The sequence below is a fragment of the Hetaerina americana genome, unplaced genomic scaffold, assembly GCF_022747635.1.
Source record: "Hetaerina americana unplaced genomic scaffold, ioHetAmer1.1.p SCAF_8, whole genome shotgun sequence".
Lineage (NCBI taxonomy): Eukaryota > Metazoa > Arthropoda > Insecta > Odonata > Calopterygidae > Hetaerina > Hetaerina americana.
Genome location: NW_027287427.1, coordinates 12260427 through 12286904, shown reverse-complemented (window position 1 = coordinate 12286904; position 26478 = coordinate 12260427). Strand labels below are relative to the sequence as shown.

Sequence of the window (26478 nt, the reverse complement as noted above, 5' to 3'; positions counted from 1 at the left end):
CTTTCCAAGACGAGGTAGAACAAAGGGACACTTTTTGCTGCAATTGCGCAGTCCTATCATTTTTAATGACGGCGGAAGTGGCAGGCAACCTCGCATTGCGCTGCTTCTCGGGGCGTAAAATACCCATTTGAATTTGAAATCGAGCGCCCGGGAGAAATATATTGGTAATGAAAAGAGTGAAGTAGGACGACCTTGTTTGAACCCGTATGCAATTCGTTAAACTTATTCCCACCTTGACCACTGAAGCTGTACTCACAGAAAGGAACGACCAAATTCAACTATCAACTCCTGGTTTGAAAAAAATCGTTGCTGTCGATTTCTAAAAAAATATTGCCAAACTTCGTTATCAAAAAATAATAAAATAGAAACAATCCGGCATATAATTCAAGTGTCTTGGTGGGTAATTTTCTCGATGACTTAACTCAAATTTCTCAATTTCGAATCTCACTTTCGGATCCGAGATTTCTACGAATAATGGGCAACGACAATTATCGCTATGATACTAAAATTATTCAAGAGCTGATGGTCAGATAAATACTTGTAGCGGTAACTCTCCGAGCGTCTAGTGTTTTCCTTGAATCACGCGGAATCTTTATTAGTAAAAGATAGAATCTACCCAGGTATTCCTTTCAAAGGGAATCCTCTCATTTTTTGTGGCTTATTGCTAATTCATCAGAGCAAAAGTTATGAGCAGAGGAATTAAACCGTGCCTATGGTCAAATATACTGCTCTCTCGGGGAGGTGGCTGGACGGGGATTAAATTCATTTACCCTCTGAAAAGAGACGATCAAGTTGTCTCCACTTCACTTGATTTCAAGGAAAGAAAATTCAAGACTTTTTCATAATTTTATTACAATTTTCAAACCAAAGGAAAAAGCTTATCGAATATAAAATTTACGAAAAAATGTCTCTATTTTATTTAGACAATCACTCCAGCAATATATTTGGCATTTCAATTCTTATCATGGAAGAATCGAATGGCTTCAAATCATTTCGGACTTGGGCACTTTACACCCTAAAAATTGGATTCATATCCTGGAGAATGACTTGCATAAAAAATTACTTCTCCGTTTTCAAGCGAGATGGATAGTGAAGGAATGGACACCCCTCTCGCCCATAACACCTCACCACTCCGAGGCATAGATAGGCCTGGAGGCTTCAAACTGGAAGGAAAACGGCGAGGGTAATGGGAGGGGAGGGCCGCCCATTTGATGAGAATGGCCCGTGTCACTCTTGAGGAGAATTGTACTTCTAGACGGCAAAAACTCGATGGAATACCTTTGACCGCGGAAAGAATAATCGGCAGAAGCTTCTAGAGAAAGGAGTTCGGGAACTATCCGAAAGTGAGGAATTCCATTGTCTCGCCGCGCAAGTCCCTATTGAAACCTATCTCGCCTTGTACAACTTCCTACGCGACCAAGGCACGAATATTTAATGTGAACATGTCGCCTACAAGAAAAAGGAAGAAGTGGGCGACATTCTTCTTATTGGGAACCGCCGAGAAGCAAAGGAAAATGAATAGTTCTTTCTCCACTACGTTAATAAATAAATCTTGAATAGACGATGAGAAAGGCGGTAAGACGATTTAAATTGCAAAAAAATGCCACGCATTTTATTTCACAAAAGAGCATTGATGAAAGTAATTTTAAACTTAAAAGATAAACAGTGATTTTATCACATTTGGTTGAACCCCTCCGTCAAAATTCATTAGAGGATTTAAATACTATGCATTAACTCATTGGGCGTGAAATTTTACATAATAATTTGTTCTTCGGACAACTCCCCGTGTTTCGAATGCGTCAGATCAATCCACAGATATCCTATCTATATTCTTAACAGAGCTAGTAATCAAAATATATTTGCTCGAGTGAGCCAATTTTCCATTGTCATGAAAAACCCGTCAAATAAAATGAATAAGCAAAAAAGGAATGGTGAAAATATTTACACTATCTCATATCAGAGAAACAACTAATTCAACAAATTGCCAAACAATTCACTGTTTCCCACTACGCGACAGAAATTAGAGTGGGGAGACTCAAGTATTTCGATTCATTGAGATTCCCTCGACCGGGTTCTCGTTTTCATAATTCCTATCAGTCTTTCGAACGCACATGCCATTTGAAGCATGGTTCGCGAGTACATAATACATGCACGAGAACGCCACTTTCATCGCAAGAACTCCTTCCAGAGTTGAGAGATGGAAAATACGACCACCTGAACTAGACGGAAGTAACAGATAAACAAACACTGTTCAACTTCCAAGGTGGCTGCACGATTTCTACTCTAAAAATAATAAGCCCCAGTATCCTCCACAAGGGTGCACGCCCAAACACTCCGCCAGTTCTTCACCAAATAAACTTCCCGTTGAATCCCAGCTGCAAAGTTTCTGTTGAGAGGCGTTTAGAAACACACTTAATCCAAAGACGTCGACGAGGTATTTCGAATGTTTTGTCCTTTTGAAGGGAATTGATGGCCGCGCAATGACAAAATTACAACTTTGGAATTTTGGGTGGAAAATATTCTTTGAACTTTTCGGAAGAAAACATATTATTATACGTTTAATACATGATATTACTATTATTATATTATATGATCAAGTCCATTTCCCTTAGCGTGCGGGGAAAATGCAATCCATTTACATTGGAGCAATGCACGGGGTATTCTGATTTTTAGATAATTTTTACTACATTCTAAGGCATCAGACAGATGAGTGACCGTTGTCTTATTTAGTGAACTTAACCGCTGCATACTCCGCCGTGATAAAGCACTAGGGTCGTATGAAAGAAAAGTGGCAACAGAGGTGGAGGGCGAAAAATACACGTACCAGAGCCACCAGCCCTGGCCAAGCGAATAAACTATTCAGAAAAGCTTGGATATGAGGAAGTCCACCACATGGGGGAAAGCGAGTGAAGACAGCTTGAAAGCTGCGAATGATTATGGAGCGATTTCCGAAAGATATTTGACTCCAATTACTGAAAAGTAAATTGGAAAGTATAGGCGCGTCTCCAAATGTACGATACTCATCCGGCGTGCCCACACGAATCTCACGGGTGAAGGCCTCCGAAGTGGGACGCGGAATTCCGAGAATATTTTTTCAGAAGCACGCAGGAAGAGAGCCTTCAACTGAAGATGCTATCCTCGAAAGATTTCGGATGAACTTCCGAATCCCAAAAGCCGTACAACTTTATGTTCAGATTCATCGGAAACCTATAAAACGCTTTTCTTCGGTTGATACAAAATAAATTCCGGACCCAAGTCGTCACGCATTTGAATTCATTCGCTCGGCGCAGAACTAGAGCAAAATATATTCCTTAAACCGAAAATCGTATCCGATTCTGAGAAACTTCGTGCGATACATATTTTATTGCGATTCTCGTGATAAGTACAAACGAAACAATTTAATGATCAAGCAGAGAAAATGGATAAGAGATGAATTATCACACAGAAATCTGAGGGCAGAGCAAATGTTTTGAGAAGGGTTATATGATGAGAAAATCGTGGGAAGAAGTGAATCTCTCAAGAAAAAGGAATATTTGATATCTCTAGAACAGGAGAGCATGGGTGAAAATGCGTACATGCATAAATGGTTAAAGAAGTATGTACGTATGTGAAGGGTCACATGGAAGGAATTATCCAAAGCAAACCTAAACCTATTTGAACCTAAAATCGGGATTTTTTGATTGTGCCTATCCTGAAAGATTGAATGTGTTCGGGTGAATGTGTTCACGTATGACATAGCTTTCTTTCTCAAAAGCTCGCCTCGGCTCCGAGAGCATTCGGTAGGCATAGAGGTCGATTGGTGCCGAATGCATTTGAAACGAAATTTTCCACGGGTGGAACAGATTACAAATTAAGCGATCCTGTCTGTCGCCTTAAGTAGCGGAACTGAGTGCCGGGTCGACGCTACTGAGTGTCGGGCCGTATCGAATGAAAGCATTCATACGTCATTAATGTAAAAAAAAGACTCGGGGAACGAAGCATTAATTAAAAGAGACCACTGAAAACGATGTCAAGAATACCGGCGAATGTGGTTTTAAGTTTCCCGAGGGACATTCGGCCCTGTCCAAATTAGTACAAAAGTGTAAGATATCATCAGAAAACATCTGCGTCGTAAAATTTACCCTAAAATAACCAACAATGATGAGAAAATGAATCCATGAGGTGGTCTAAATAAAATGACATACATAATATTTGACAATTTTAAGCGCTAAAATACCGTTAAAAATCAATGCAAAAAAGAAGCGAAGACGACTCGACAAAAGCTTGCATATTCGTTAACTTTTGGCACTAGGAGAGATTAAGAAATTCGTTTTTGATGATGGTAGGGCGGGGAAGGTCGTCTTTTAGTACTGTATTACATGGAACCATGGCAATCAAGTGGCCACGGAGGAGCGTAAGGTAATTGGGATTAGAGCTGTTCATTGTTGCTGATATTATTGATCACATTCGCGAAAAGGGAAAAACACTGAATTGTCGCATGACTGTAGAAAATGCTTCCTCTTTCCAGTTAAGCCTTTTTACGTGATTGCACCGCCAGTGACAGCTTGTACAAATCACTTTAATTCACTCTGTAAAAAGTGGTGTACCTAACCTAATCTCCTTCACAGAGAAGGATAATAAATTTATACACGGCGTTTTAATGAAGGAAATATTTCTCAATATCCTAGTCAACAAATACTGGCACTCTCCAAATTTCATATAATTAATTTAAAAAAACAAATTCGATGAAAACCCGACCCATGCTTAGTGAGTCAGCAGCTAATTTAAGCCACTAGAAAAATAAACGCGAATTTGGATACAGTTGGAAAAGGGTTCCATATAATTAACTCCTGCATTCTAAGTGTGACTCACGGAATTGAAAGGGAAATGAAAAAAATGGCAAAAAAACATGAAAATACAGAGGCATTACTCCCACGCCACTTCCATAAACATGAATGACACAATCAATTAAAATGGTTAGCGCGATTCCGACATGACTCCCTTATTCCGAAAGGAAATCCTCTTAACCCAGTCTACGCCATCCACAGACTTCGAAGGACGAGGCAATTGGTACCAAGAGGCACTCACTCGCCTGCGGGTCGCCGTCAATCGCACTCCCCCCCCTCCCCCGAGGCGCTCTCCTCTCGCTCGCGCTGGCTTCGTTCCCTTGTTCTGCACAAGTGGAAGAGAGAAAAGCAGTCCGTCGGACGAGGAAGCACAGCACCCATTGGCAGACTTCCTTACGATTACCAAATAAAGGGAATAACGAAGTTTAAATTCACCGGTACCCGAGTATTATCTTCCAGAGCATAAGTTACGAATTTCAAAGAACAACCCATTTAGTCCATCTTTAGAGGAACCCTCACAATACCACTGGGTTTCTTTCGATAATTTTCTTCCTTTACGTACGCCAACAGAAGAGGGGGAAGTGGAGTCAGGAGAGGGTAACTGTCTTACGAGTAATTTGCGATTCGTTTTTAGCATCATCGACGCCATCAATGCTTAAGAATAATAGGATTAGTTTTATATAGGTGTCTACTCAGTTATCTTACTGGCATAAGTCTTCTTATTCAAACGCTTTCATGTCTTTCTTCTCTTCTCTGTTTCTACTCTCTCGTCTGAGGCCCTCCATAAATCTTCCCGTCCCCCACACCTTAACGTTTCCATTGTTGCAGTTTTCTTTGAAAAACTTTCAGTAGGAATGAATTCCACAAGGTGAAGTGAAAACAATTGCGTGTTCAACAACCGGCTGCAATGGAATGATGCATTGGTAACAACTAAATCATCTCAGTAACTTTTGAAATCATATCACAGTGCCATAATGGGATCGTGACACTACGAAAGATGAGAGATACCACGTCTATCGAATTAAAACAAGAAAATTAATTTAAATCGATCCCACAACATGAAAAGAAATTAAAAGAGATGAAAATGAAATAACGATCTATTGGTTCACCAGAAATTGTAATAGAGAAATTGAGGAAAGGATTAACGGAGACAATAGGATGAAACCCCCCTCCATTCATAATAGTAATAATTTTTACGCTGGGGAGTAATCCGACTTTCAACCAAATATGAACAGGGAGTGTTACACTCCAAAGTGGATGATATTATGCATACACAAACGGAGGAAAATTTTCATCGATCCATTAAAATTAAATCCAAAGAACAGAATTCCGCCAAAACTTGTATTGCCCTTGACACGAGCACAAAGCCTCTCCTAAATATCTATTAGAAATAATTAAACTCAGAATTCATGAGCATTTTTCAAACTAATTAATCACAAATTGAAAGTGATAAAACGATTCTGAACAGTTACTCACGCACACTTTAAAGTAATATAGGTATATGACGAAACCATTGCATTTTTATCTTTTCCCCCACGGATACTTCCTTAAACGCTGTCCTTATGTTTTTTAAATTCACTACATTTACGTAAATGCATAACAATGAATAGATACATTCCGCACAAGGTAGGCTAGGGGGTTAGAATAACGTTCCGTTTAGTTGAACAAGAATGGCGCTCGTCCGGAGAGTGGTCCACCGGCAGGAAAACGAGATAGCAATGCTTTGATGGAGTCCTCAGACCGGAAGCGAGGGAAGAATGAGAGTACGCTCGCCCTTCCATGATTAGGCATGCAGACGAAAGAAGCGGTCACCCACGTTTCGAACGGAACGTTTCAACCCGTAACTTTCTAAACGCGCAGTCGGGCTCAATCGCCAAGTTTTCGTTCCATTGAAATATTTTGTTAGTAAACATGAACGGGTATTTCTTCTTCCAAACATCACTTTCAAACTTAAGGGTCCAACACGTACAAAATGAACGATATCACAAGGGAAGATTGAAATTATTGTATTTTCTACTAGGATCACACCATAGCCCCGAATACACTTTCGACGAAGCTTCCTGCATATTCTGGTACAATCCCGTGGTCTATTCCAACAGACTTGAAGTGGACAACAGGGCAATTACAATAACCGTGCATTATTATTTCATTAAAATATCAACATAGTGGAATAATCTGAAAATTATTTAGTTATTATATTTCTACCCATTAATCTGCGAACTATCAATGGGGTGAGTACAAAGGGCTTACTGCACACAACCCATTTGAGAATAAGGCTCAAGCATCAAAACAATTATAACCACGAAAGTAGCACGGAATCATGTGTACAAAGAGCATTACCAAACTTCAGAACAGAAAAAACTAAAAATTTCTTACTTTGTCCCCATCTTTTTCTTCTAGTTCTGTATTGTTTTAAAGTAAATATATCCCTGACGGGATATTGTTCGTTCGCCCCTCATTTTCCCGTTATTTGCTAGAGGTTAGTGGTTGTGATGGAGTCTATCACGTAACATGAGGCATCACAATGCTCGAGTCGTATTCAATCGGACCCGGTGTCGTGCAATAGCTCAGAGAGCACCAAACTTTCTTTTGGATTCGGTATCAAGTCGGACGCATCCCTGTTATTTTTTCGGTGCCGTAATTTTTTTCGTAGACAGTAGTCCGGTCGGCCATTCAACCACTATTAAGTCGCATTTCCGCCCGACACGGTGAGGGGCTCATTTTTTTCCGGCAGCAAAATCGCCTGTGCGCAGCCTCTTTTCACTTGGCGAGTGACACCAAAAAAGGCTCGGAAAAGGAGGAGCGCTTACTTCGTCGAGTGCGCCCCAGAAAACACGTGACAGATGGACGAAAATTTGGTAGAAGGCACCGAACGCAAAATATTTTTTATGCGAAAGGCACAATTCACATTCACGTCCATCGACCCAGCACTAATCAGAATATTGGCGTCGAGAAATTAATTCCCTCAAAAAAACTTTCAATGAAACATCACGTCAAAATCTGATTCGATGCTTGAAACCGTGGTTCTCGTATTATCGACGAGTTTATAAAAGAAGCCGCCAAATTTATTTATTTATTATTTACACAATTACGTTGCAATTAGGCAAATTTCCTGGTGACAACGGTCAGGTTAGGTCAAAGATAACCCTACAACGAAAATTACATACGAACACATAAAAACAGAAGAGATAAAATATTTTTACATAATGACACTTCCACATCACATACAAACAAACTTCCACATCACATACAATATGCCGTCCACATCACATACAAACAATATTTTCATGACTACAATGAAGTTTATTACCCAGTGGCTTCTTTACATTTCAACTTAAAACTTCTAAAATTGGATGGAAAGGGCTCAAACAAACCTCCAGGCAGCTGGTTCCAATCAATTATGGTTCTATTTAAAAAAGAGTATTTTTTCTTATTTGTTTTTTGAGTCCTTATTTTTATTTTGAGGCTATGGTCGTTTTTTCCCTTAAAGTTAGGCTTTTCTATCCCTTTCCATAAATCTTCCCACGCTTCGTCCTTTTTAACAATTCTATACATCGCGCCTAACCTACTCCTTTTTCTTCTATTTTTCAAACTCTCCCATTTCAGTATATCTAACATTTCTGTTACACTATCATTTACAAGCAGGGGACATTATAGTCGATATCAGACGAGCAAATTATGGCTAATAGAAACCCAATTCAAGACTTCATGTCCGTACAATAACTACGTGTAAAGGTTTTGAAACTAAAACTCTTTCGTTAAAGAATCCCAAATGTTATAACAAGAAATTATAGTCAATTTGATTTGTAACTTTCTTCAACGCAAATTCTCTCATGATTAAAATATGATTTGAAACAAAATATCAAAGCTATAACTGTGAATGAGAATCTACATGCCACCGAATATCAACGAAATAAATACATTTTTATTTGTATGCTGTTTGCTTCGGGCATTTGGATACAAACCTCCCACAAACGGCTGCTGGGGAATATATTCAATTTCGTTCATGCTCATTTACTGCATGTTGAGTTTGTCCTTTTATAATAATGACACTCTTTGCCTGAAAACGACGGATATTTACTTCGCCCGGGAAGTAACTTCCGTGGGCTACACTTGTCTATTTCAACTCAGGTTTCCCTCGACAGTTGGCTTTCAAATCAACTTTCACCGTACGGTGTATGCCTATTCACGCTTGAAATTAAATTCGAAAAGATTCATCAGCGTAGAGTCATTAATAAATCTCGGCATTCGAAACCAATTATTCATACCGTCACGCCTCCAAATTCCAAACCCAGATTTTATCGTCTGCGCGAGAGAAATTAATAAAACACAAATATTTTGACTACAGCTAATAGCGGATTCCTTCGTCAGATATTACATACATCTCATATAGTACTCGAGGGATATATCACATACGAGATCGAACTCTTAATTTGATTTTAAAGGAAGTCGTTACATATCCTTTCTCCAAATCGAAATGATATTTTTTGGTGCAATTAGGTTGGTTAACAGTGTAAAGAAGATTTCTCCACTCCCTGTTGGTAACATTTAGTTGGTCTAATATTGCCGATGAAAATGTGCAAAAAAACCAGAGCAATCAACCTAATCGTTAGTTTGATAGACGAGGGGAGAGCTCAGCGTGGAAATGGCATGTGAAACGTAGACTCTCTTGAGGGCCAGTTTCCCTCCCTGTGCCTTTTGTGGTTTCCCATGAGGATCTAATACTCAAAAAATCACACAGCCTTGGATTAAGCAAAGGGTGACCAGAGGTGTTAACCTGAATCGAAGTCAGGTCCCGCGGGCGGTCATTGACCCAGAACTTAACCACGCCACTCTTAAGTAAAAAGGTATATCAACGAAGTAGAGAAGTAGCGATTAAAAACAGTACTGAGCATGCCATCGTGTCCCAAACTTTCGTTTATTAGCATCGGCTGAAACCCACGCCCGATAAATACCAAGGCACCACCGGGGTATTTACATTTTCAATATCGACGAAATGCAGCACGCGAATGGGAAATGCCGAGAGGAGGTGAGATCGCAGCCAAGGCCATGTCTTTGATTTGGAATACACTCAGTGCTTTCCTCAAGCTCTTCGTGATGAATGTGATTTGAACGTGGGTGGTAGAGGCACAGATGAATTGAGCTATTTCAAATGCATACTTCTGGAGAGTAATGAGAAAAGTAAAGTGGAATGTACTTCAAATGAGACGAGTCAGAAAAAAATATAACATTCAATTTGCATGATTATTTTTTTACACCCAGAGTACAACGAGGAAGATATCAGAGGCAATATCAGAAAAAGAATAAAAAAAAGCAACGGCACCTTTGGTCGCTCCGAACCGATAACAAAACTGAAGCAAAAGCATCACACCACAACAAAACTATATTAATGACTATGCTGGAGTCGGCATTCGACATTCGTAATGGCCGGAGTAAGCACCCAGGCAAAATTAGGCCTGGTGCCTACTTTTCGATCCCTCTCAACGATGTCTATCCGAATCCGAATTTAAACACCAAGCCGTTATGGCGCCGCAGAGGGCTCCTCCACTTCCGGATAATCCTGGGTGTTCCTTCCGACGCGTATTTACTTTTAACTCAAACTTCTCCCACTACCAAAGGACTTGGAATGTTACGTGACCGTTCGCTAGTGCTCAGGATTATGATCCTGTCTCGACGAATCATTTCTTCCAAATGTAGGGCTGGAGACGCGACGAGGAAGGTGCGTGCTTGTTCAGAATATTTAGCATCACACGCGAACCCCAATACAAAAAGATCCGCGGTCAACGCTGCATATCCCACAATCATTCGTTAGTCGCACATGAATTATAATTCCACACCATAAGTCTCAAGGTGAATTTTCTAATGGTCCACGGTTTTTATCCATAAGAGTACCGTATTTCTACGAATTGGTAGACTTGCTGTAGGGGGGAAGAAATAGAGTCGGAGGGTAAAGCTTATATTCGCCGGAACAATGGAGGGAGGACAACGAATGTTGTATACGATGTCAGATTTTTTTCTCACCCTCCTCTCCGATGCAGTAATCGGTGTCAAAAGCATTTTAAATAGGACAAAATGACTCCAATGGCTGGCCGAAGTAACTTCACCTATTATATGCTGTACATACCTGTATGTGCTATATATTCAGCAAATATACAAACATTTTCTCTATAAACCCAATAATATCATTACTAGCTAAATTTCCACTTGAATTATTATATGCATAATTGACTACAAGCAGGGTTTTATAAGATTTGAAAATAATCAAATATCACCGTGTCTTTCAAAAGTACAGCATTTAGCATACTTCCCTACAGTAATTCCTTATGCACCTCCTCATGGCAGACATCTGGCAAACATGTGACCAAAATGAAAATTATCATCCTCTCTTCCCAGCTTTCCTAATATGCTTATACTTCCTTCCTCAGCTGTCAACAGCCCACAAACTCTCAATTCAAGTCTCATCATTCACTTTTTATCTCTTTCACTTTTTCCCAACAAATTTCTTTCCTCATTTACAATGACTAATCCTTTGTTTCCTTCCTCTCTGACCACCTTTTTTTAATTATTATCCATAGTCACACTACCAAAGTCTGCACTCGTACATTCTCTTCACTGATCATGTTTCAGAACTATAACATGTAGTATTTCACATGAATTTCTTCATTAATCATTTCTTTATGCATTTAATTATAGTCTCTCCTAACAATCCTTCAGCCCACACATAATTTGGATGCATATCCTTAGCAAATCTGCACTATTAATGGATATTCCTTTGTCGCACAAAAATATTTTATGCGCATGACTCATTGTATATGTACAAAATGTAAATTACGAAATAATCTTACATGGATTTTATAGCTGATAGCATCACTCACAGTGAGGTGCCTACACAATTGTCATCTGGGAAGTTGAAATTCCTTTTCAAATTTGGAGCTCAAACTATCTATTGCCACAAGTATCTTTGCTCAAGTTGGAGAGGAATTGCTGAATCCAATTTTTGTTATTTGTGTTTACTGCAGTACCCTGAAGATTGTAAATCAGTTTGGACTGGGAAACTTATCAAAAGTTTCTTTGAAATCTAAGAATATCACATTAACATTTTGTCCACCTCTCCTAAAATAAAAATTAAATGTACAACCTAGGCCTTCAATGATCAATTATCTTGAAAGTCCAGCTATTTTATGAAGTTTGTTCTAGTTAAAGCAATACATAAATCCAATAGATCTTCGCAGGTCTAGGAAAAAATCCAACATCTCTAATGATGCTTGTTTCTGCACTTACAGGTTCTCCACCGATTGTTTCGTGTGACTTGTTAATGATGGCATGTTTTTAAGGTTAACACAACAAAGAGAGAGATAGCTTGTAACACCCTGGTGAATATTATTTTACTTCGAAAGATAGAAAAATTACAGTATCTATCTCCTGGTTAAGAAACTACATCTTCCTGATATCACTTCATGTACATGTATTCAAGGAACAATGTGACATTGTGAAGAATTAAAATGCTTACTTTTTGATTTAAATCTCTATTTACCCTAGACATCCTTAAGAAATTTACTGGCAAATATATGATATATTTACATAATTTCTAATAAGTAGTTAGCCTAATTGAGGTAAATTTCTTACTGCACCAGTAAACTGTGAAGCAAAATATGGGAAAAAAACTCCTATTGGAGCAGGAAATAATGTAATGAGTGTACAGTCTGCACACATAACATCTCTGTTAAACTTAAAAGCAGATTAATGCTCACTTAGAATTCTCTTGGTTTTCTTTGGCTGAGAAAGGACTTATTCCAGCTTTTTATAGTTATTTTTGGAATTACATCTTCATACTACTGGAATTTAATGTAGTACATTGATTACATTTTCTAAATTTCCAAAGTTATGATTTGGTTTATGTCAGTGATTGTATGCTAGAATCTGATTTTCTCCCATGACGGCTATCTATATCTTTGAGAGTTCCAGCTTCTTTCTATGCCACAAATGGCTTCTCAAAAATCCATTTTCAAATTTACTTTTACTTATCTTTACCTATCGTCAATGCCGGTAAGGTCACTGACGATAAGCAATGTTGGGCTTGGAAGGGGAATGGATGAGTGGCATCCATAGTGCTAATGTCCCTAGTCTACACACATTTGGCAGGCAGATAAAATGTGAGTGGCTCCTGTAAAAGGTCTCTAACCCCAAGTATCTCTAACTATCTAAGTCAGTTAATTTTGAGAATTTGGATATTTGTTATGAAGATGATTTTTTTAACATTTTAAGCTTTGACAACATACAACCATACAATGTAGGAGAGAGAGAAAAAATGTTTTCAACAACTCTAATTTATCGAGAATGTTTCCGTGTTCCAATCTAATTGCATGCACCGGACAAAGAATCACGCCAATGTCTAAAGTTAAAAAAAAACTATGATGCTATGATGGAACAATAAATAATTTGAAATATGCAATAATTACAAAGTAGTGCCACCATAAAAAGTGCCCAAGTACCCATGTTACATATTTGTATTTGCCATCATACCAAGTTTTCTACTAATCATGAAATAACTTTATTTAAATAGTCCCATAGGGACACAATGGATATTTAGAATTTAGAATGCACTTTTTCGATTTGAGCAGCTGAAAGCAACAAAAGGAATGATGAGTAGTCAAAAATAAAAAATATCCTTTTTGTTTGAACTTTCATGGAGGAAACAAACTGAAGGGAGATATGACATTGAATACATAAGAAGCAGTATTTTTATATATTAAGCCATAATTCATACCATCTTCAGGGGTAAGCTTTTCTGGGATTGGCTTTATAAAAATTTAAGTAACTCTTGTCATAATGCGATGCCTGTTTTCTCAATAGCTTTACTAATGGCTATCATATTTTGACTTTCCAAATTACTCTTTATTTTGTATAACGCTAATAATTTCCTGCATTTATTTATTTTGACAGATTTGGCACACCTGATCTCAGCATGGAGCTACAGACAAGAGATGACTCAGAAAACTATAACGCTTCTGCTCAGGCAGATCTTTTAGTTGCCATTACAAAGAACTCAGTCGAAGATGTTGAGCAATGCATTGGGAATGCAAATCCGGAGTATGTGTATGGCAAACCCCATTTCGGTTCATGCCTCTACATAGCAGCAACTAAGGTAAGCAGTTCCAAGTGGATTTCAGCAAGGAACATACTTTAAACATAGGCACATTTACAATAGCAATCACCATAGGAACAGAGTGGGGATATCATGCATGAAGTGAGGATATCATTCCACAAATTGTTTTTACATACATTAGTATTAGTTTGCCAACTGTTTACAAAACACTATTAAGAGATTTGTTGTGAGGACTTCATCGTAATATTTGCTGTTGTGATAGCTTATATTATATTTTTCATAAATTAATATTTTAAAACATTGATTATGGTATTTAACAGGCAAAGCAATTCATAATAATGAAATTTAAAAACAAGAATTAGGACTTCAGTTCAAGAACAGTAATGGCTGTTTTACAACAGTTATTCTGTTCCTAATAAAGCCACAAGGCCACAGATGCCTTATTTTAGGTGGGATTCCAAATACTGCAAAATAGATTTAAAGTGAATCAAGAAAATGGTTCCGAAGTTCACACACAGTTTTACCACATCTCTATCTCCTCCAGTTTCTGAGATTTGTGGAACAATCAAAAAAAAATCAATGGAGCATATTACAGCACAATATTATTAGCTGCCTAACTGAGTTTTAAATGGCAACAAAAGTAAGTTTCATTTCCCTACTAACAAACCTCTCACTAAGGTTGGCCTAAAATTCTTAAGAGACATACAGGCCTCTTGCATGAAGAACTACATGCCTAAAAATGTGCATGCATTGCAAATTATGTACAGATATGGTTATATATATAAATATAAATGTATAATATATATATATATATATATATAACTCAAAAGAGAATGGAGAGAAATTAACTAAGATATGATGGGGAGGAAAATGGGGAAGCCATATTTCAAAAGCCTAATTCTTACCAACTATGTATGCATTCACAAATAGGAATTTTGCAAATTCAACTAGCATTATTTACAATTGGTTTTGATGTTCATTTACAAACTAGGGCTGAGGATTTTGTGTATGAGAGGTAGGCAATGGGAGGAAATCATGTTAGAGCAGGTTTTAATGAATGAAACAGAAGTAAGGGATATGAGGTGCATAGTTGCCATCTCTGGACCTAGCCAATATTGGATTTTAGATTTCCCCAACTTTTAATTTACGAATCTCTTCTTCAACCAATGAACTCTTCTCTACTTTTTCTATTAAAAAGGTCTTAACCTGGAAAGAACCTCACTTGAAAATGATCTAGTACATCCAATCCAGAGGCAAATAAAACGAGACCAAAAGAATTCTGCAGCTTTTACCATAACCATCTGACTTGGTGAAACTAAATCTGTTTTTTGCATTTGTTCTGTTAAATTTCCATTTGGCCCTTTATCAATCTATTGAAAAAACCCTTGAACCCCCAACCATTGAAAAAATTAAATGAAAAAAATACACACAAAGAAGATTATTCAATACAATTTCCACCTATGATTATTTCCTCTATTCCCACTTGATCATCAACGGAAAAATATGGGGTTGAGTGTATGAGTGAATGATCATTCGCAATGCAATGGAACATTCAGCCACCTTGTTTTGCATTGAATTGATTGAACTCTTTAGTTTTTAGTTCAACCCCTCAAAGCCCAAGTCTAAGAGTTATCAAAGCAATGGTTGGCATGATTACAAAAATATATCCTGCTAAAGAAATACCACGGCACCAGACAGAAATTAACACTCTATTAAATGAGTAAAAGGACAAGTAAAAGACTACTTATAAATGAGCTCACTTAATTTCAATATAAATCTAAGGTTTCCTTCTGTGACATAAATATTTAATCATTCTCAATAAAGTAATAATTCTTTCTTTCACAGGGATTCACCGAGGTAGCCAAAGTCTTGATAGACCATGGTGCCAACACAAATGGATACAACACAGTCCGCAAGAAGACCCCACTCCATGTGGCTAGTGAGATGGGACATGCTGATATGGTGAAAATGCTGATTAAGCACGGAGCAGATATTGCTGCCCTGGATGACTACAAGAGGATTCCCCTACACTTAGCCACTAATGGAGTTTCTGGAGTGAAGTACCATGAACGCTACGTGGAAGCCTTGCGAGCACTGCTTGATGCTGGATCTTCTATCAATGAACAAGACAGATCAGGAGCCACCCCCCTTCGCCTTGCGCTGATCAGGGATCATAAAAGCGCAGCTCAGCTACTCATATCATATGGAGCCAATCCAGATATAGATTCCGGCATTGGGAAGACAGTCCGCTCTCTTATTGAGGAAAAATTGCCAGAGATATTTGAGAAATTGCCACCGCCAGATATGTATGATCAAGCCGAAGAGGATGATGTTGACAAACTTCTTTTCAAATACCAGCACGAGCAAAACTTGAGTAAATTCAAAAACTTACTACCCACTGCCGTGAGCAAAGGGGTAGATTTAGGCCGCATTCACGATGGTAAATATACTCTTTTACAGTATGCGTGTGAACATGATGGCTTAGAGGAATTCATCATAGCCCTCCTCAGTTGCTCAGGTGTAGACCCAAACGCAACTTGTCCTGGCACACAATGGAAACCTATACTGATAGCAGCTTACCAAGGTAATAGTAATGCACTCCGTCTCTTGGTTTCGCATAAAATGACTGACATTACTGTCAGTGATGATTCCAGGAAAGAAACAGCATTACACAAAGTGGCAAGAATGGAAAAAAGTGGAATCCCTGGTAGGGATTACAAGGAATGCATGGGGATTCTTACTAAAGCCATCCATGACATAGATAATCGAACCCCAAACAGCAAAAGGTTAAACGTGAATGCAGTTGATGCACTGGGAAATACGGCTTTACATTATGCAGCTCAAAACCTTGACGGGGGTGGTAGACAGGTTGAAGAGATGGTGTCGGTCCTACTTCGTGCTGGGTCTTACGTGGGGATTCGAAACAAAATGGGAGAGCCAGCAATATCAAGGGTAACTCCTTCAATAATTGAGGAGTTTATGGATGACTGCATTGGAACAAATGGAGAAGCACCTTGTGAAGAAGACTATGAGATAACATTTGATTACACTATGATTGTCCCACCCTCCAACTCATCAAATAACTGTACTGCTATATCAGAAGATGGGGATGAATTTTGTCCACCAGCTAGGGAAACTGAGCCCTTGACATACTTTTGCAACTCAAAGGAGCACCAAAGATTACTCAAACATCCCATTATCAGTAGCTTTTTGTTTCTCAAATGGCACCGCATTCGATGGATTTTTTATGGAAATCTTACGTTTTATTCATTGTTTGTTGCCTTTCTCACCGCCTACATACTTGGAAAATATGGCACAGAACTATCAGTAGATGAAAATAGCGGTGAAATGGAGTGGACCGATGTATGTTATGTAGTATCTTCGATTTTGCTTGTAGTACTTGCCATACGAGAGTTTTTCCAATTGGTGATATCACCTCTGAAATATGTGAAAAATTTAGAAAACCTCCTGGAAGTCCTCTTGATTGTTCTAACTATGATAATGCTCTTCAGTAATTTGGAGCACCACATCAAGCAGCACCTGGCAGCCGTCTCCATTCTCCTGCTGTGGATCGAGCTTGTTCTCCTAGTTGGTCGGCATCCTGGTCTCTCCACTTACATCACAATGTTCACAACTGTTTCCCGCAACTTCATCATCTTCCTCACCTGGTACTCACTGCTGATCGTTGCATTTGCCCTCAGCTTCTTTATACTATTTCACAAGGGGGAGCCAGAAGATGAAGAAGAACCCAAAAAAGGCGATGAGGAAGAAAAGAATTTCTTTGCAGATCCTGGCAGATCTGTGCTCAAAACTGCAGTCATGCTCACTGGGGAGCTGGACTTTGGTGACCTCCCCCTGGATGCATTTCAGGTCACAAGCCACCTTGTGTTTCTGCTCTTCCTCTTCCTCATTACGGTAGTGCTCCTTAATCTCCTCAATGGTCTTGCAGTAAGTGACACGCAGGCTGTACAGGACAAGGCAGAATTGGTGGGCTATTTATCACGTGTGGCTCTCGTAACACACGTGGAATCCATGATGTTAGGAAAACCAACTGAGGTCCTTAACAAGTTGCAGAGGTGCATTTGCAATAAGCATGACAATCATAAGAAACTTGCTGGGAATCCTGAAAAGTACGGGAACGGACTCGGAGAAAAGATCCTTCTCTTCCCTGAACTGTACAGCATTCAGGTTTTGGTGAATCGGGGAGGGAAAATACAACCAAGATGCTGTTCCAAGAGGAATGCATGCAATCACACGTGTACCATGGACCGAAAAGTAATACAGGCGGCCAGAAGTATCATAGCAAAACGAAAACAGCGCTCTGAGATGGATGAAATAAGAGAGAGATTAAATGGAATTGAGGATCTGTTACAAAAGCTAGCTCTGAAACTTTTGACCAATGACCATCAAAAGAATGAACCCATGTGAAAAATGAATTAATCAAAGTGCTGACCTTTTGTTGTGATTTCACATATTTTTAAGAATAATTTGGCTCTAAGGCAGCTGATGTTGCCATTGTTAAGACAACTAAATGAATGCTAAGGTTAGCTGATAATGTTATTTAACATGCCTTCACTGTTTTTAAGTTTTTGGACACCAACAGTATTTTATTTTAATGCAATTTTTATAATTATATAAGCTTTTTATAATAAATGGGAAACTACGAAAAAATAACAGATTTTCTAAGTGATTTTTTTTTTTCCTGTGCTCCATTTTTCTGCATTATAAATCAATTTACATGTTTTCTAAAACCCATTTTAAGCATAATATGGCACTTCCTAAATCATATGCTGTGAAATGTAGACAAGTGATAACTTTACAGCATGAATCCTATTAGAAGTTAGTTAATGCCTGACACAGTTAATTACTACAAGGCTTATTAAGAACCATGCCCCTGCTCTCTAACAATGCCCTTCCAAGCCCCGAATGACACAGCTGCTTACTCTTAATTTGCAATACATTTCAAGCTTGTTTAAAATGGAATGTAGCACTGCAAGGATCCGAAAATTGATCTTTGAGGCAAGAGGATGGATAAACCAGTTTAATGCCCTTTGAGAAGAGGGAATGAATAAGAATTACTAGGGAAGTTGAGGGGATAAGAAGACTAAGAATGAAGTTTTAAATATGGTGTCATGAGAGAGGAAGTTGCTGCGAGAAACCTGAAGAAAGCAACAAGCTTGTAGATTTCTACAAATGTAGAAGTAAAGAAAAAATTAAGAGATGAAGAAAATTCAATATTCTGTTATTGGAGAGTGTCTGGAAGGAAAATCTATTGATAGGTATGGATCAGAAAAAGGAACAAAATATGGAAAGGCTATTAGAATACTGCACACAACACAAATTAATATGAGAAAATATCATGTAAAACTCCCCCTGATTAATAAATACATAAAAATCATGGGTAAAAGAAGAATATTAAAAATTTCTTACAATTGAGTAGTGATGGCTCAACATACTAGGGAGAGAGTGTAGAGACAATATAAAAAGGAACAGATAGAGGAAATATAAAAATAATCTGAAGTATTTGAATCACAACATAGTAAACAAAAAAAATCACATGCGACCTTATCACGGACAAGAGAATGGATAAATTCTAAAAAAAAAAACAATTATTTAAGATTGATTGCCGGACTGAACTCATGCCCTCTCCTAAGTCTCCACAGTTCAATTATCTATTGCTAGACCAATTTAGCTTCTGAAATTGTAAGGAAGAAAGTTAGATACTTTGCACACAAAGTTTCTGTTGAAAGCCAATAATCTAATTACCCCAAACTTCCAACCTCTAAGCCTTAACTTTATATGATGAAGATTGATAAAGATTTACTGTGAATTAATAAGATATTTCTACTGACTCAAACTTTGAAACGGTAGTGATTCTCTCTGGCATGCTTGCCATAAGATTTAATCTGGATACAGTTGCAGCAGTATCAATTGTTGTCCTCAAACTGTACCAACCAAACTTGGCAATGAAGCTTAATCTTTGAAAGTAATTGATGAATTAAAGCCAAAGTGAAGATTTAATGTAATTATAATCGCCGGTTGTCATGAAATACTCCGCCTATGCAAGAATTGAATCACCAAGTCTAGAAATGACAAAAAAACTTTCATTTTTTCCCAGACCTTTGCAAGCAACTGTACATGATTCAAGTTGAACAGGTTGATATCTATACTGTCATATGACCATAATCACAAACATTGTGGGTGTTTAATTCATTAATATGAACTCACTAATGAGATAGAAAACTATCATGCATACCCGAGCTAGCAAACATTACTGGTCCCTGATTTCTTTTCAGAAATTATTATTTTATTTTAATAGAAAAGGAAATATGATCTCATTTGATTCTCTGATGAGAGAATTCATCAAACTGATTGCATCAACTAGCACCTCTACAGAAGAACAAAGTCGCGAGTAGATGAGTAGATATAATGGGAAGAGTCCACCCCAGCCGTACTCTTATAAATGGGGCCGTAGTTATCGTTCGCTTTGTACAGATGAGTAGATGATGAAAGATTGAAAACATGCCAGAGATCTACTAAATCTTTCCCTCACTCCTCAAAATCAATGATTGTTAGGAAATATTTTAGTCTCTTGCCAATCGATAGAATGAATAGAAAAAAACGAGTAAATGTTGACATTGATAAAGTTAATATTTGCTGGTTTCAATTGGTTCTGTTGGTTACAGTTGGTTCTGTCAACCATCCTTGAAGACAGATAATCCAAATGACACTAACACAGGGATCGAGATGGTGCTGTGGCTATCCTGCTGGCTTCCCACACAGAAGGCCCGGTCAAATCCTGGCGGTGTTGAATATTTTTCGGTGGTATCTCAACCCCTAGTTGACGTGCTTTGTGGAGGGTACTTAGAGTGAGTATGCCGTCCATCGGATGGGACAGTAAGCTGCGGACCCCTTGGCGCCTTTCGTAAAGAGTAGGCTAATGCCGACACTGGGTTTCTCTCCACCCTTCATCCTTTCCTGTCCATTCCTAATGGCACAAATGACCTAAGCTGTCGGTCGCCTCCCCTAAATACTACTATGACACTAACACTACTGCATAAGTGATAAATGAATCTTTTTAAAATAATTGCCAGTTTTAGGATAAATATTATATTTCTTTAACAATTTTCAAATGGTGACATGTCATTTGGTATAAATAGAAGGAAGCAGTTAATATTCTTGATTTACCTTCAAAATGTAAGTTCTAGAATCTTTGCTTAGATAGACAGCCATTAGATAATTTGCGATTCAAATTGGAAAATTTACTTGAAGTATAAACGCTTGCATTATTAATGAATGGGAGAACAAGTGTACCCCAGTTTGGAGCATGGCATCTGGATGTTGAAGCTTTAAAAGGTAAACGCGAGAGAAGAATAAAACCGAGGGTGGAGAATTGTGCAATTGGAGAAAATGAACACAGCAAGGGGGCAAAGTAATTATGAAGCACTGAAAGCAGTTGTTGAAAAGAGATGCCTTTTTAAGACTATAGAGAAAATAAAAATCAAATTCATAGGGCCACTGGTAAAACAAGATTTCTTTAAAATTTTTTTTTGTCAATTGCCAGTTAATAGACCCACAGGATAATAATATCCTATTTAAGAAGAATCATGGAAAAAATGGATTTCCATTCCTATAATAAAACTGCTTCTGACAGGAGGATATAGTTGCAGTAACCAGGCAGGCCCTTTAATAGAAGACTACGTCTTCATATTCAGGGCTACAACATTACCATAGGCAACATTTGAAAGAAAAAAGTTTAACCCAGAAGTTTCCACTAACATAAATTTAGACTTGGCCCAGTAAAAAAAATAATTTCAAATATTATTATTATTTCAACTGTGGTTAACATGGAAGATAATTGTTATAGAAAGAGAGAACTCTGAAATAAGACAAACACCCGAGACACATTTAGGTAAGTAATAATGATTTGGTACTCACCTTCTCCATATTTCCTAGGAATTCATGCCAATTGGGTTCAATAACTTCAAACATCATGTAATACTCCAAATTCTGCACACAATTCAGCATCCTCTGTTGCAGAGCAAAGGCAGGTCCATACGTCTGAGATGCAGTCAATGGAAATGACTTGGCAACTTTATTTGAAAGCCAAACACTGGAAAACATTACAATTCAAATTTATCAATCTTTGTACCACAAAATGATTCTAGATATGAAAAGGAAGTTTTGAAATAAGAAACACTATTGGCAGTTGTATTTTGCTCTTAGGTTGACCTTATAACTGACAACATACCTACAAAGCAATCTTTCTACATGCTTGCAGTAGAATAGATGTCGGAAAATCATTTGGTAGCAGGCCAATGCTTTCCTGTTCAAAACCAAGGACACAGGCCACTTGACATTGTAGCCAAAAGAAAATGATTCCAATCCTAAGAGGTTGAAATTTTGGGATTGGACACGGTACTCTGTAAAGTAAAATCATTCACCTTAGTTAATTTGCATTAATTACTAAAATAAGATAACCAAAAGACTATTTTGTCAATCAAATTATAAAATTCACACATAAGACTCCTCTATGAAATGTTTGATGCATGACTGAAAAAACCTGTACAGTAATTACAATTCTTATATAAATATTAAGATCAGATTTAGAAAATTAAACTCAGTTAAGTCAAATGTAATGTATTTTTATTCTGAGTTAAGTTAAAAGTTAAAACTTAATAAAATTATTATCAGTTAAGGCAAAGCAGAATTAACTTTGAAGCTCCTCATGCTAATTTTAGTAAAATATTTTAATTCCTATAAAATTTCATGCAAAACAAATTTGCTCACATCTCAAAGAGAAAACTTAATATTAAAGAAGCTGATGAAGAGATTTGCACTATCATCTTAATAAAGGTAAATGTGCCCTATTGAACTTATCTTGCCCTCTTTCCTTTTTCCTTGAATTTTTATCAATACGAATTAATTCTTACGAGGCTCACCTAGTTTTGGGTGAACTAACTTTTAATGTGTCCAGTGAAGTTGTATGATGATTGATGGTGACTAGGAATAGATTATGTTCCCTTTTAAGAGTTTGGTTTTATTTATGTCAAGTTATTTAAATTTAAATTGTTCACAAGCACTTTGTTTTTTACCGTCACTCAATGTGCAACGATTTTTGGTGTGAAATTGTATTCATGGAGTTAATTTGACAAATTTTATGATCATGAAGAGCTCACCCACTTCTATTGGACACCAAGGCCCACTCAAACATGTGGTAAAATTTCAACCCAAATATATTCCTGGGCAGGAGTTATGCTACAATTTGCACATACCACTTTTCCATTTCGGGTCCACTTTGAGTTTTATTAGGCATATGTGTTTACAGAGGTTTGATTGGATGAGGAAGGATTGGTTACTTTGCTTAACAGAAGGCCAATGAAATGAATTTTTCCACCAGTGCTGTTGAGTTCAAAAGTGGAGGGTTTCTGAGCAGTTAAAAGAGGTTATTGTTTTTGTCGCTCTAGGGTTTTGCTATTTTCTCAATAATTTGTCTATTAGGTTAGAGTTTAAGGCATTTTTGGTGGCAAGTTTCTTAGCATTCATAATTAGATTTCCTCCGGGGTATTTTTTTGAGTCCACTCATGTTGTTCTTTCAGTTTTTACTCAAATTAAATGTTGAAAGATCTAAATTGTTCAAAAAAATATTTCAGAAATTAGCAAAGGAAGATGGGAGCCATGACCAAGTCCTCTGGTTGTGTTAGAGATATGTTCACTGAAGGTCACCAAGACATGATTTCAACCCCATCACACACCTTCTGGGATGGTGCTGCTAAACAACCTTCCACACCCTCCTGAGAACCGACCATCGTTAAACATTCTTTTATTAAAATTCCACTCTGCAAAGCTTTCCTCTGTATGCTCCCCCCAGCACCAGCATTAAAGGGAATCCCTATCCTGCTGGCATTCTCACTATGCCTGTGCCCTTCCCCTCAGAACCTCTCCATCCCAAAGGACATTCCTGCATGATTGCATCACATTACCCTCCCCTCCCCTACTCACCTCAGTATTTAAACACAACTGTATCCAAAAATCACCCACTGTTAGGGATATATCAACTGTAAGGGATATATCAACTTCAAGTCAGTCAATTGAATATTTTTTTTGTGGAGACACTCAAAAACTCCCCCTTGAGTAATGAAGTGGTCGTTTGAAGAGTAGGTGAAGAGCCTATGAAGGGGATACTTACAAAAAGAGGAAACTTACTAGAATACATCCCAAAGCGCAAGAGTTTACAGATGACAGAGGCAGAAGACAGTAAAGGAAAGAGAGAAGGGAGGAATTTCAGTTTCTCAAGAGACGCACAAACAAAAACATACTACCTTGATCAAAAAGTTCCCGGAATAACCACCGTGTGGCGCTCCCATTGTTCCGATTTGAGTTCTGTTTTTTTTGTTAAATTGGTACATCTGTTGTTGATATTCCCTTTAAATCTTAGTGTCATAACTTGACATTTGCAAAAGTTACGTAGCCAAGAGTACATCTATCTCTGTGTGTGTTGGCGATTTTTTACAATTGCAGAAATGGATTTAAATTTGCAACAACAAACTTGTATTAAATTTTGCGTAAAAAACGGATTTAGTGGCGCACGGACGTTGGAAATGTTGGAAAAGTGTTTCGGCAATGATTCTCTAAAAAAAACGGTCGTTTACCAGTGGCACGAGCGGTTCAGAAGTGGTCGTGAGTCAATCGAAGATGATGAACGCAGTGGCAGACCATCGACATCGAAAGTCGGTGAAAAAATTGATAAAGTAAAAGAAATGTTGGTCAATAACCGCCAATTAACCATCAGAGAAATAGCAGAGGACTTGAACATTGCCTATGGATCCGCCCAAGACATTGTGGTTAATGATTTGGGTTTCCGTCGTGTAGCAGCAAAGTTGGTTCCAAAAGACCTCAATTTCATGCAAAAAAGAGACCGTGTTGACGTCGCAAAAGACATGATTTGCGAGGCTGAATCCGATCCCACATTCATCAAAAGGATCATTACTGGAGACGAGACGTGGGTTTATGAGTACGACACGCAATCCAGACATCAGGCAAGTGAATGGCGTTCACCAAATGAGCCGAGACCAAAAATACCACGTCGTTTTCAGTCAAAAAAGAAGGCAATGCTGACGGTTTTCATGGATTACAACGGTGTAGTGCATCATGAATTTTTGCCAGAAGGCCAGACAGTAAACAAAGAGTATTATTTGGGCGTTATGAGACGTTTGCGTGAAGCAATTCGCCGAAAGAGACCAGAAATGTGGGCAGAAAACTCGTGGATTTTGCACCATGATAACGCACCGTCGCACAGTGCTATCATTATTCGTAATTTTTTGACGAAAAATGCAGCAAATACCATCCAACAGCCACCGAATTCACCTGATTTGGCTCCCTGTGACTTCTTTCTGTTCAATCGAGTTAAAAAAACCATTACGGGGAACGCGTTTTAGCAGCCGAGAGGAAGTAATGGAAAAATCGCAGGAAGCACTGATGGACATACCGAAAACCGAATATAAAAAATGTTTCGAGGATTGGATCAAGCGCTGGCATAAGTGTGTTGCAGTCGATGGGGATTACTTTGAAGGGGACAATATAGATTTAGATGAATAAACTTGTATTTTTAATTTTCTGAATAAATTCCGGGAAATTTTTGATCAAGGTAGTAGATGATTCCATATGGATCAATTTCTTGCAAAAAGGACAAATGATCAATGGAAAGTATCATGCATCATTATTGTACCATTTGGGCCAAGAAGTTAAGAAAATGTTCTCATTTAGCAAAGAAACAAATTCTCTTCTATCAACACAGACAACACTCAGGTGCACAACTGCACAGTTTCATTGGCGAACATCATGAAACTTAAGTTAAAACTACTACAACATCCAACATATTCACCAGATTTGGCCCCCAGTGACTTTTTTTTACTTCGAAACTTGAAAAAAATGGCTCAGCTGAAAACGATTCACACCAAACGAGAAGGTCATCACCAACACAGACGCCTACTTTGAGGACCTTCAGAAATCCTACTTTATGGATAGCTTAAAAAAGTTGGAGAAACATCAGGAAAAGTGTTTTGTACCAGAGGATATTATGTTGAAAAATAAAAAAAAGAGTGCACCCAAAATGATTTGTTTTACCATTATTATGTGTAATATAGGCAAAGCAAAAAGGCCTAAAAAAATAAAACATCCGATCAGTGCTACATACCTTCCTCCTCAGTGGTTTCAATAGTGAGAATTTTAAACATCTGGAACATTAAGTCATACGGCAACAGTTCTGCACATATATCATCTTTGAATGGATCATTATTTGCAGCTGACGTTCGAAGAGCTAACTCCAGCAATGATTCCAATCGAGTTGGCACAATTTCATCTATCTCCTTCTGCAACTCCTCTTCACATAAATCCATAAACTGTACAATAAAGTCACCTTGATCAAGCAAGAAATAATGCTTCACCGACCTAAAACGAAATGGTAGTAACAATAAATATATCTAAGCACTCTCTCTTTAAGCACTAAATATTATTTCATTATCAAAAATGAAATGTATTTAAATG

The 26478-nt window shown here is 37.9% G+C and overlaps 2 protein-coding genes across 3 annotated transcripts in view; one reads left to right on the top strand and one right to left on the bottom strand.

Annotated features, from left to right (window-relative positions):
- The window catches only part of pain (transient receptor potential cation channel family member painless), a 36278-nt gene extending 17672 nt beyond the window's left edge, over positions 1-18606 (top strand). The window contains exons 2-3 of the mRNA XM_071597015.1: positions 13770-13971; positions 15778-18606. Of these exons, the coding sequence (XP_071453116.1) occupies positions 13792-13971; positions 15778-18360 (2763 nt within the window). The 5' untranslated portion in view covers positions 13770-13791 and the 3' untranslated portion in view covers positions 18361-18606. The remainder of the gene's footprint in view (positions 1-13769; positions 13972-15777) is intronic.
- LOC139698102 (gamma-tubulin complex component 2-like) overlaps positions 1-26478 on the bottom strand; it is a 91444-nt gene that overhangs the window by 49134 nt on the left and 15832 nt on the right. For both annotated transcript variants that reach the window (XM_071597016.1, XM_071597017.1), the window contains exons 11-13: positions 26129-26382; positions 22184-22355; positions 21871-22045 (exon numbers count right to left, since the gene is read on the bottom strand). In XM_071597016.1, the coding sequence (XP_071453117.1) occupies positions 21871-22045; positions 22184-22355; positions 26129-26382 (601 nt within the window). The remainder of the gene's footprint in view (positions 1-21870; positions 22046-22183; positions 22356-26128; positions 26383-26478) is intronic.